Genomic DNA, 13,176 nt, shown 5'->3' with positions numbered 1-13,176 from the left:
GAATATCGGTTCGTAACTTAGATGTAGTGCCGGGTGGCACGCAATCAAAGCAGCGCCGCTCAGGCCCTTAAGTCACGCCCATAGTGAAGTCAAGCTATGGCCTGTAGCTAACAAACTCTGTTTTCCCTTTTTTTCTTTACAACGTCTTTTGTTTTTCCCTCTCGTGCGCTGCTCATAGTAATCGGACGACAAACTTTAAGATGGGTGCAATAACACATGTCCTGTTAATCTTCTGCGTACGCGTTTCATCGGTTAACAAATTATAAGTTATCGCATGGCTCATGACGGGCTTGCATTTATCAGAACATTGGGAGTCACCCACGCTGATTTTGTCTGCTGTCTATGTTGTAGTAGAACCACGTGTAATCAGATTGCATGCGAGACAAGAGTAGCGCTCCACATTCTTTAAGGCGCTTGAGCACAAGCGATAACGCTGGAATCTTCGAGCAAACATTTATGCATAAGCGGCGTGCTTGAGTGACAGATGAGTTTTCCGACGATCTACGTATGTGCTCGGTGCTATCATTCAGCCCGAGTGAAATTTGTTCCTCACTGTGTTCCTCACCGTCAATGCAATGTGAAAATACCGACGATTTACTCGCATCTTAGCGGAACCTTAGTCGATAGTACAAGACAGACCACTTATCCAAGTGGAAGGTATCTATGTGTTCCCGCATTGCTTCAGTTGCAGATATTCCATCTCTGGCAAACGAAACGCGAACAGTTGAGCCGGTGTCCGAATCATAACTGAATGAAATCTGGGCGCCGTCATCTACTCTTGCTGCAGTGGGCGATGATGCTCGCATTATACTGCGATATTTTCGCATCTGCTTTCTTTTATTTTGGTTTGCTAGCTATGAAATTAAAGCTAAACGAAATAGAAGAGAACCTGTCACCGTGAAGGGCCAGCATCATCCACCGGTGAGGTCAAACCAGACGTGTCCGCTTCTGTAAGCTGATGACTGGCAGACGGTGCACACTGAACTTGAGTGTTCCGCTTCCGAAACGCACGCGCTGTTTGCATCTCATTCGGCACCGATAGCAAATTTGAGCATATTGTGACCAGGAAGAAAAGGCTTAAAGGAAAGAAAGGCAACTGTTGCTGGCAAACATACGCACACGCCAAGAATCTTTCCCCAAAAACTTTTCGTCATTAATTAATATAAAGAAATTATAAACTGATGAAATTGAAAGGGGATGAAAAAGAACGAGTTGCCGCAGGTGGGGAAGGATCCCACGTCATCGAAATGGGCGTGCGACGCTATATAACATACGAGAATTCGCTCACGGGAAGGCCGGCGCAGGACGCTCACACCGACACCGGATTTTCTGTTATATGTACGGCGCCCTTGACGCTTTCGTGTTAACATTTATCGTTCCATAAATGAAATACGATAGACGCAAAATATCTGGTGCCAGGGGGAATGAAGATTGCAGCAAGACGCGAAAGAAACACAAGAAAGCACTGGGCATACTTCGTTGATACCGAAGCACGGAAATTGTTATCTAATGAAAAACGTAAGTCATACAGCACCCGACACAGTAGGAGGCTGAAGAGCAAGCTGGGGAAAGTCTTGAACGCGAAGGTTTATCGCATCATATATTTGTGTAGGTTCGGGCAGGTCATCCTAATGGCAACTTTGGGTGCGGAGCGTTTTGCTTGATAACCAATAATTTTTTCACCTAGGTTTACAGAAATTGTGTTTAACACTTTTAGCAAGACTCAACAATGTGGCAAACATGTAGAAACACTGTTATCATTCATTTTTCGAGTAAGATGTTGCATAAAAAGAAAGCATTTGCTAGTCAGTGTCACGCAATGGGAACAGACTTGCGTAAATTTAGTTAAAAATTACTTACGGCAATTACATAAATACGTGAACAATGTCCAGCTACGCTAGCAGTTTACAGCCTTGTATATTGACAGATTTACTTAGAAAGCATGGAATATACCAAGCACGGAAAAAAATGCCCTTCCGTTTAGCATTTAAAGCACATAGTCCTCTACGAAGTCTACACACTGTAACGTGTGCCATTTTAGAAAGGTATGAAAAACCAAAAATATAGCTGGTATCTGGCAGTAGCAAGAAAGAAATTACTTGAGGCAACGCGCAGAAAGGCACGTAGGACAACAGAAGTGAGCAAAGACACAAAGCTTCACTTATGTTGTCCTACGACTCTTTTTGCACTTAGCCTGAAGTTGTGCAGTACCAATTAGCCCACCTGTCTGTTTTCATAAAGAAATCAATTACTTCACTGCGTTCGTATCACCTAATGAGCTCCTGTGGGCTATAATTCTGATGTCAATGAATTGCGTATGTAGACTGCTGTACTTCTGAGAAGCTGCATGTGCTCTTGCGCTGCAATCACCCTGTTAACGAGACTTTTCGCTCTTGCTTACGCAATAAAAACAGACACAACTTACTACTATAAGTTAACGTTGTCTGAAACATTAGCGTATTGGAATCGCCTGTTGCTGCTGAGTATAATGTATTTTCAACTGGCAAAGCTACAGGAAGTACAAATAGCACAATGACACTTCCACGAAGCAGAACACGCTCGAAATTATTAGACGTCTCAATTTTCTTCGATTTGCTCTCAATATTCATTCGCTTTTGCAGTGGTACAAACTTTTGTACAGCAACAATTTTCATAAAGCAATGGAAGTTTGTATACCTCCTAGGCTTCCACGACCTCTTATACGAGCAACAGTCTCTTCCCAGCAAGATGTGCACTTTACTGTGAGAGGAGCATGAAAGTAGCGTTATCACCCGATAAATGTACTTTTTTTCGTAGTAACTGAGGTTTAGTTTAGTTGGATGATTTGGCGGATAGATAGCACGGGTAATCGGGGCGCCTCTGCTGGAGTTCAAAATATTCTACATTAGAGTCAAGCTAGTGGAGGCATGAAACGTCTAGTTTTTTTCCAGATATGCGGTATCATTTTAATCGAAACACCGAAGTGACAAATATTTTATTAGTTTCCCTTCTTTCTTGGCATTGAGTGCGCATGCGCGGTGATTCAATGCCGCGCAGTCGACAATACACGCCAGTTACAGGACATCGAAACATCAGGCATGGCGGAAGAAAGCAGCAACGAATACACGCCCCTTGACTTAAGTATGAAGGGCAAAGCAACACCAAGTACAAGCAGTGACGGTACCCAGTACGCTTCATCTACATTGGGCGCCTACAATACGTGAGCTTTACCACTTGTCAATACGTTTCATTGAATACTGTTACCCTTAGACAGGACCCATATAATGGGCTTTAACACCTGTACATTTGTTCCCACCTCCAACCGGTCTTTTCTACAGCCAGCTTGAGCTTTGAAATCGGAGGCTCTCTTTGCCGCGTTGACGCAAGGGCCGTGCAAAAATATTGTCATGTTCAGCGCAAAGTCAGCTGTTTAGCGCACAGGATAAACGTTTTCAGAACGTATGAAGCGAACGTATACTTACAGAACAAAATATTTACCATTGATGTATAATTCTTGCACTGCACTGCAGTCCGGGTACAATTCCGGATGGCACCACCGTATTTTGATGAAAGCGCACTGTAACCAGGCTCTTGATTACTTGCCTTTAAGTGCTCCTTACAGAAGCCCGGACGGTCAAATTTTATGCGCAGTTCCCCTAAATTAGGTATGCGTTTTATCAGGTAATGGCTCTTTCACGAAAAACCTCGCAATTTGTTTTAACCGCAGTGTCCAATTGGTGGGCCGAACCATAGGTGGTTTCAAGACAACTCGTCAAAGTGCGCCACAATACTATCATATGCCAATTAACAAAAAAATGTGACCAAGTGGGTGGTGCCCGCCTAAAGCTTTGTTTTAATAAAAAGTAAGCCCCGTGCACGAAAAGCCACAACTTGGTTTAACACGATTGTTCTTCCGTTTGAATGTGTCGCTTAAGGAAAACAAGCTTGGATTTGTGCGGCCAAAGAAGGTATTTGTTAGTTTTTATTTTTCTTGTCAGTCTAAATTTAGATTACTTAGTTCTCAAGCGTTTTCTTGTGAGATAGCAAACTGGGCTGAGGTAATACAACAGCAATAAAGTGGCAAGTCGGAGTTTTCTACGGTACCCTTTACCATTTGTGAAAGCATGCAGTTGCACGTCGCATTTCAGCAATTCCTTGCTAAGCATTGCATTAGTCATAGGATATTCTTCATGCCGTCCTCACAATAAAGTTCGTCTTTCAAAGAACTGTTAGAGGTCCCAGCGTAAGACATAGAAGCAAACGTCGTTTCAAAACAAATATTTATGAACTCCATTCTATTTCATCCCTCCTTCTTTCGAACTCGTCACTTTGTTCGTAAGTAATCAAAATAATACTCGGCTAAGAGGCAGAAATCTGTTTTGTATCCTTCAGAGAAATCCTGTAAGCCCATAATAGCAAGTATTCTTCAGAATACGATACATTGCTCATAGCTCGAGGTACATGAGTCGTGACTGTAATTTGCGTGAAAACGCGACATTCACAACGATTACGCCAAATCCCACAAGGTGGGTACAAAGCAGAATTTCTCTAACATGAGCGCTGCTTTGCATCCTAATTGCGGAAACCATCCGCATAGTGTCATTTTCATGCTTCAACGTGTTCGATTATTGGAAAAAATTTTCCATAGAGCAACAGTTTTACTCCGAAATGGTCCTTAAGATTCTGTCACTGGGGCAAGTGAAGCACGCATGTTACATAACAAACTACATAGGGCACGTTGTAAGTACTTTAACAGTGAAACTGACAGTATGCTTGCCAGTCAATGCGCCGTTTCGTCTATGGTGGATGATTGCTCTGCACCATGTGTTGACCCGTGTGTGCCGTTCGTCCTATGCCAGCCAGCATAGTCGGCATTTAATGAGAACGAACCATTGCGAGCAGCGTGTTTACAAAACACGACTTTGCTTTTTCCGAACTTTGCTTTAATAAAACATAATTTCACTTTTTTTGGCACAGCTAGTAACTGTCTGACCAATACTTCATTAATTGTAGGATTTCTGACGATGCCTTGCGTTACCAGGGAAACAGGCAGCACACACCGACGACCGACGAGACTTGCAGCGTCGACGGTACGTAGACGATTATGACTCGCTTTTGGCAGATAGCCCCTACGGTTACCGTGGTAGAGGTAAATTTATTGCGTAAGTAGATGCACTTTACCACCACCGCCAAGACGGTTTCTGCATGAACCAGTTTATAAATGTCCTTATTAAGAAATTTGTGCTTATCTCAATATATGCAAATTCATCCGTAACCTATGCATAAAAGATATTGAATGAACTCTTTCTTGTATCGGTGGGCTGGTAAACCACAAATTGATGAGGGCAGAAGCCGACTGTACATTCCATGCAGTGATTGATTCAATCGTAAATGGAATCATCGCATGACCATTGGTCTACAATTTTATTTGCCAAGCAGAATCCAGGTGGGTTTGACCTGGCAACACCGTGAACGCTTTCCTTAAACCAATGACGCTGGTTGACAAAGCAAGTGCTTTGATGCGAATGCCGCGTGTGATGTGTAATTAGTGCGGCGCTACAGATCTCATTACGGGAGGGTCGCAACGGTCATGTCACGTTTTAGGCAGTGCGAGAATTGATCACCAATAGCATTTTACGAGCAGCAGACATATCCCGCTGCTGCCGAATGCAGAAGTAACGGAGCGCAATTTGGTGGACCCCAAAGTAGTTTATACTGGAGCTCTTGGTTCTTTCATACCAAGCAAGCCAAGCCACAGTCGTGGCATAAACAGCGTTAAAAAGTTGTACGAGAATGCAACGCAAGGAGAAACAAAATTGTTGACTAGCTGTTTGCGCTCTGTTGCCATAAATTCTTACCAAATATCCGAACTATGCGCTTCTGAAGCGTAAACATTATTCGTATTGTATGAGTAACAATCACAGTACCCAACGATTTCCAGTGAGCGTGTCGCTACTTAAAAATTGTAATGCTTTGTAAACGCAAAAATCTACGCATGCTCAAACACCGGCCTTCCAACCTGAACATTCTTTTTTGTAAGGTGATTAGCATTCCTTGGATACGTGAAGCAATATTCGTTCCGACAGTGTCTGCGCAACCTCTTTCGCAGGCCTGACGAACGTTGCGACTTTAACGGCGTGACTAATGAAGTTGAGAATGCCAGACATGACTAATGAAGTTGAGAATGCCAGACAATAAAAACTGAGTTCCCCAACTTACGCCTACGTTATTGTACTGTAGTTTATTCGAAGTCAAAGATGAAACTCAAATCTTTAGTTCCTCTGGTTTGTAATCCGCGTTGAGTGTTTTCTGTAGCGTACGAAGGCAGAGGCACTAAGGCATGCGGCTCTAGTAATGCCGTAAACATTCTTAGCCTGCTCCCCCCCCCCCCCCCCCTTTCATATTGTAAATAAAGGCGCGTTGAAAAATACGGTGTGTCCCGGTAGTTTCAATGCTACTTGCGGTAGCGTCCATAGTCATCCCTAGAAGGGTTCTGCCGTAATTTCCGCCTTTTAGGTCTCTCGCTTATTCCTTTCAGTTTCGCTCGATTTTCGCGCCACAATAGGGAATATGTGGACCTAGCTTCAATACTTTCAGCGCTATCCATAAAGACCACTCTTTTACTGCGTTTTGAGGCTTTCGGTTGCATATATTAGTTATATTGCCCCCCCCCCCCCCCTCCCTGAAATAACACTTCCGCATGTCTTTCCAAGCTAGTGTGCTGTCGGCAATACGACTCTTACATATGTGCATTGAGCAATCTTTTTGAATGTTGTCCTTTACTTTATTGATGGCCTACACAGGAACATGGGCGAGGACCACCGTGTTATTGCTCGTAATGAGCTGGTAAACCTGCAGTGCTTACAGCCAGTGTTTATGAACTTCACCTACACGAGTCAGCAAATGGGGTTCGGATAAGCAGTTTCTGAAAGGCGAGAAGGTATTTCGATGACGCACATCTGTCCTTGAAGGTCAATAAATTAGGGGCACACGTCAAAAAAGGATTTAAAATCCCTCGTTAGAAGTGCGTCCTCTCACTTTTTCTTTGTCGTCGTCTGCATGGGGCTATGTCTGCAGCTCGTAATAGATGAACAATAAGCAAGAACTTCGTGAGGCATCTAATGTGCTTATTACAGGATAACACAGCAAATATATTGGGCCAAGGATTTCACGCACAAGAGACCGACATGTCCTTTTCGCTTCGAGCACTGTCGTGCACATGCTCTGCCCGAGGTTTGAGACAAAACGTGATAATCTTCACAAGAATCCAACACTGCAAAATCTTGATCGTGCTCGACTTCCCCATTGCCACGAAGTTCTTGCATGCATTTAAGAGAAAGTTGCAGAAACAAAAAGTACCACGTACGGAAGCACATCAGTAAGGTTTCCCTACCATTAAAAGCTTCTTGCCTTGCATCATAAGCATGAAGTATCCATTTCCCATGCATTGACCTTGCAGTACGGTGAATGAGCACCTTTACTATACTTTTGTCTAACAGGTGTCACTGACAATGGTGGCACAAGTTGGCAGCCCCTGGCGTCCATCAGCAATATCGATAAGGCAATGCCGAGCACATACCTCGCTGGCATGGAGCAAGCATCAGCGAATTCTGAAGACAGCGTTACGTAAGTTCACATTTAGAAAAGTTCCATTAAAAGCAACTCGGAGACAACTGGAATGAATACCCGTGTAACAATATGCCCCTACTCGGTAATTTCTCCTTGGGAAGGCTAGCTCTGATGGCTGAAACAGGTACTGCATCAACAGTTTCGAGCGCTCGGCCGGCGCGGCTTACCTTGACGTACTTCATGGTTCCAACAGCGCTACCGGGCACCACACGGCAGTGTGCGTATCGCATGCCGATACCAAGAAGCTACACCAGCTCACCCTATTTTCCAGCCTGGTAACACGTCGCAATGTGCGGTACACTAGCAGGTTTTAGCCTGCTTACTGACCAACCATTATGTCATATGTAAAGATTGCGAAGGAGAGATGCTCATCGGAGTCGAGGCTCATTAAGTGAACCAGGATTTTCCTGTTTCCCGGTAAAATTCCTGCAAAAGTTAGGCTAGCACTGGCGCACTTGCACGAGGGATAAAAGTTCCGATGACCTAAATGCCAAATATCAGCTGCTGTACAGACAATATTATTACGATATCATCGAGTGATGCTCAAGAAACGAGCCACCGCGAGATCGACGATGAAGTTGGTCGGTGCGCTTGGCGCGAGCGAATGTAGGCCTGGCTGCCTGGCGCCAGTGTAAATAGCCTGTAAATGGCCTCTTCTGTCTGTGTCTTTCCACACGCAACAATATAGTGTCGGAGTAAGTAAAAGCCCTTAGCTAAGGATCTACTACCTAAGTACATTGGAAAAGATGAAATGAATGTGCTTGGCAACACTGTACGAGCATTGAATTTTATGGCACTCAAATAAATCTGGCAATATCGTAACTGAAGCAGCTGCATTTTACATTCGTCAAATACTGAGAAAAAGGTTGAGAAACTGAGGTAGCAATATTACATCTTTGTAACCGCCATGATTCAATCAACTGCACCAAATGACATATTTAATGTACTAAAAATTCATGTATTACACAGCGCTATGAAATTTTCTGTTTTATGGGTAGAGCGTTCAGCAGACCTCGGAGAAATTGTAGCGATTTCTGGCAAATTGGAAATGAATATGCAGGAAGTTTCCTCTTTGGATGCTCCAAGACACGCAGCTAAGGAAATGCGAGATATATATATATATATATATATATTCATGTACTTATTTTGTAAATTCTAAGCTTCTATTCTTTTTAACCTTAGGGATTTCATCATTTTTCCCACTTTCAAACCTAAATAAAAGTTATTTGCCAGAATTATGATTTGTCGGAAGTTATTTGCCGGAAACCTAAGGTATTTGCTGGAATTTAACTGGCTCTATCAAACGAAATTTGATTGTTTCATAGTTCCAATTTCTTCATTAAATAATCCGGTCTCGATGCCGGCCAACTGGCATGATTAGAAACTATGTAGAAGGTAACAACATATGACTGGAACCAAATCATAACATTGCACGAGCCACGTGAACAGCGACAACAAGAATAAATACAAGTAGACAAGTAAAAAGCACATTACCGCAAGAATAGCAGCCAATCTTGATATAGTGCTTAGCGTAGACATTTCAAACGAGCAATAGGCTGTACAAAATGCCTAATACATATTGCTTCCCGTTGTATTTTTCTTCGCTAAACGTTTGAAAAGATGTCGCACCAGCAATGCCTTAACTCAACGCTGGCAGCGTTCCTTACCGTACCGAGAAAAACAAAAGTAAATACTAACTTTTTCGGCAGCATATTGCATCCATTGTATATGGAAACACTTACGTCTTTGACGTATCTGTGTTTGCTACGTATGGGGCGAAATGATTGTGTGTCGTTCTCGGTGTGTCGTTCTTGGTGTGCCTTCGGCAGGAACGATGTGCAGCTCGAATGCGAGTCAAATGTTAAATGACTTCATACAAACACTGCAGGAAAACTTGAACACGGAAGCTTTTCTTCGTATTCGATATGTAGGGCTTGAGTTAACACGTACAATGTCCGACGGGGTGCCATGTACCTACATGTGCCTGAAATAAACGAATAGTTCGCCTATGCGCCATTTCCATTTCTTAAAGCAAGATCATCAATTGGCTAATCGCAGTGGCTTATACCCGCAGAAAAGCAGGTCTAGTGCCATGCGCGAAAAATATCATGTTTAGATGGGGTAAATTGCTTATCTAACCACTACTACCAGCCATTTCCTTTGTGTTCGAGTAGCAAGAAATACCAAAACCACGCTTTACTTATTTCATTATGTATAGCGTATGTGAGACCTGTACGGGTCTTTCTTATTGTCAAGTTTAGCCACACAAACCACCGAAAGCAGCAGTGTTCAATTTATGCCAAACTAGATCCCCAATCGAGCGCCAGGATTAAATGCAGCAAGTTAGCGCTAAGGTTACCGCTAACACAGGATTGTTTGTAAACCTCACAATTGTCAAGATGTGTTTTTCTCCTCTCGTAACAAGAGTCGGCGGTTTTGAGCTGCTTTGTCTGTGTCCTTGCAGGAATGCTCCTAGAACCGGAAGAAGAGAACAGCGAGAGTTGTGCGCTGTATGTGGCAATGTTTCGAGCAAACATGAAGCCTTACACGGGCACGCCAAGGAACACACGGATGACACAGCCCACATTTGCAAAGCATGTAATCAATCGTCTGTGCAGGTGTGTAAGTTTGTAGAACATTGCCGCAACCGAAATGACAAAAACCACAAATGCGAAACCTGTGGAAAACAGTTCCACCGGGCTTATCATCTAGTAGAACATTACCGCACGCACACAGACGAGAGACCCTACAAATGCAAAACCTGTGATAAATCCTTCCGGCAGTCTAATCACCTAGATGAGCATAAGCGGACGCATACAGACGAGAGACGCCACAAATGCCAAATATGTAATAAATCGTTCCGGCAGTCTGGTCATCTAGCTTACCACGAGCGTACTCATACAGGCGAGAGACCCTACGAATGCCAAGTGTGCAATAAATCGTTCCGCCAGTCTAATCATCTAGATGACCACGAGCGCACTCATACAGGCGAGAGACCCTACCAATGCCAAGTGTGCAATAAATCGTTCCGGCAGTCTGGTCATCTAGACCACCATAAGCGCCAGCACACGGTTGAGAAACCCTACATTTGCAGAACATGCGGTAAATCATACACACGGGCGGCGCATCTCCGTAAGCATGAGCATGCTCACGCAGAGGAGAAATGTAAGATATGACATAATGTGCTAACTCATTCAAAAACAAATACAATCTCAAGAGACACGTAGACTCGCAATGTGGAAACAGCGCTTTCGTTTGCGAAATCTGTGATCGATCTATTCAGACCAATTCAAGTCTTCTTGTTCACCGCCGAACAAAGCACGCGGATAAAACACCGTATGAGTGTTCGCTGTGCGGATGTCGTTTTGTAGACAAAGAAACACGCGATAGGCACGTGTGCCAGAAGGAACGCAGGATATGAACGATGCCTTCTGGGTCTTCGTAATTGCGCGACGAAATACTGCAGTTCCTGGCCAGCGCTCACTGTTACATGAACTATGTTGTTGGTGTACATTGTTTTATCAAACTGACTTCGAGACAAACCCTAATAGGCTGCAAGATTGTGTTTTGTGTAACTAGAGTGCTGAAATATCCACAAAAAAAAAATTTTGACCCCCGCTTGGTTAGAGAAACTTCTTGTGCAGTTCTTTGCACAGTGTACCAGCAAAGAAGCTTTAATGATCCCTATTCGTAGCGATTTTGCCGGGTAAACAGAAAAGAATCTCATTAGGAAGCACTTGAGAAAGGAGGTACTGAATTATTGTCAACTTACAAGTAATTTCTGCCATTATGTGGGGTCCAAAAGCCAAGTTGCCTTCGAGAGACGGCACTTGCAGATGCTTTTACGACAATGCATAGCAACATTGTACGCGCATGAAAATTATTTGCATGAAATTTTGCTCAATGCATTGACTGCTCTTTAGCGCATGTATTCATAGTGCCGATGTTTGTTATATACCGTAAAATAAGCTGATGATGGTAGCGAGACTGTATTAGTTATTAGTGAGACTGTATTAGTTATTAGTGAGACTGTATTGGGTAATTTTAGTTATGTTTTATTGCGGCGGAACTTCGGAAGTTTAATCGTTAGTTTATTTTTTGTCCACACGGAAGCTGCAAAATATTTTAGTCTTATGTGACTTATGTGACTTTAGTCTTATGTGTAAAATTGACAAAGGATGGACATGACAAGTTATACCCTTGTCGCACGGGAAGTTTTGATGTCATTCGAATCGAATAGCATTCGATGCTACACAGTAAGATATAATGGCATTCGCAACTGATCGCAATGATGATATGGAACAAAATTTGTGTAATTCGCATACATTTTGAGCCTATAATTCGCGTTTAAGAACTTTTGCGAGTACTTTTAAAACGGACGAAAACATTTTGACGCAAATTCTTCGCAACTAAAAGCACCTCTACCAACACATCCAATATTGCCGACCTCCGCAACAGACTCCTGATGCAAAGAGTAGTAGCGCTTGAGCACAGCCCATGGTGAAAATATCGCGGCAAAAACATATTTCCTTTTTATAAGTAAAAAAAAATATCTTTTGACTTTGCTGATGCACGCATTATGTTTTCGCGTTGCGTGTCGCTGTTGTCCATCTGGGGTCACGTCTATACATTCGGTCCAAAGTCGAATGCGAATGAGTTCCCTTAACTCATTGGATGGCTAACGTCATTTCATTCGAATGACATTAAATTTTCCCCTGTAAATCGCAATTAGTGAGATTATCTGCGAATGCCTTTCCATTCGAATGTTATTAAATCTACCCGTGTGACAGGGGTATAAGCTTTCATTTTTGTTTGCACACTTACTTGTATATATTTTTCCTATGAATAAGTTTCACCGGCTAACACAGGTTAGGTTTCCGCTAAGCGCATGACGCGCCTGCGTCTATCAGAACCTTCTGGATCTTTCTCACCAACTATACATTTTTTTATGCTGTAGTCGAACCTTTCGTAATCAAATTGCACGCGCAATGCGAATTCAAATGTACAATCTTCAAATGCTTGCAAGCACCAAAAATTACGCTACAATTTACAACGAATCATGAGTGAATATCCGTCAATCGTTAGCCATAAATCTCTTATTGGACGACCGATGTCTACGATCGGAACTATCTGTCTGCTCGAGTGTAACTAGTTTTGTGCTTTCCCGTTCCCCAATTAAAGAGTTAGTTGCGTGATTCAATGTTCTTGCTAGTGTATTATTCACCCTCACTAACACGTGGCATCTCGTAGAGGTACTCGTTGTGACCGGATACACCCAACAAGCCTTGAAAACAACGTAATCACTGTCATCGGCCAGCGAGCTCGCCACAACCTATCATTAGCACGTGAGTACGCTCGTCTGGCCAATAATAGAAAGATATGGCCCAACCAGCAGTCCCAATGACAATTGTTGCGTCGCCTGCAACGATCGCACTGCAAGACACAATGGAGCCAGCGTTCTTCCGCAGATCATCGTTTAAGATACGTAAGGCTGGCCGGAAACCGAAGCATAAATTGCCAAATCAAGCAACAGAAATTGCAACCAGCTGCGTCATGGCTATTTTTCAA

At 43.1% G+C, this 13,176-nt stretch overlaps 1 protein-coding gene across 1 annotated transcript; it reads left to right on the top strand.

Annotated features, from left to right (window-relative positions):
• The first annotated feature begins 3,043 nt into the window (after positions 1–3,043).
• LOC129381650 (uncharacterized) lies at positions 3,044–12,796 on the top strand. Its single transcript, XM_072285291.1, has 4 exons — positions 3,044–3,199; positions 4,993–5,069; positions 7,479–7,605; positions 10,073–12,796. Exons 1-4 carry the CDS (start codon positions 3,078–3,080, stop codon positions 10,782–10,784), a joined length of 1,038 nt encoding a protein of 345 aa, XP_072141392.1. The 5' UTR covers positions 3,044–3,077; the 3' UTR covers positions 10,785–12,796.
• Positions 12,797–13,176: the final 380 nt, after the last annotated feature.

This window comes from Dermacentor andersoni, chromosome 11 (assembly GCF_023375885.2).
Source record: "Dermacentor andersoni chromosome 11, qqDerAnde1_hic_scaffold, whole genome shotgun sequence".
In the NCBI taxonomy this organism is placed as follows: domain Eukaryota; kingdom Metazoa; phylum Arthropoda; class Arachnida; order Ixodida; family Ixodidae; genus Dermacentor; species Dermacentor andersoni.
This window is presented reverse-complemented; position numbering and strand designations above follow the sequence as displayed.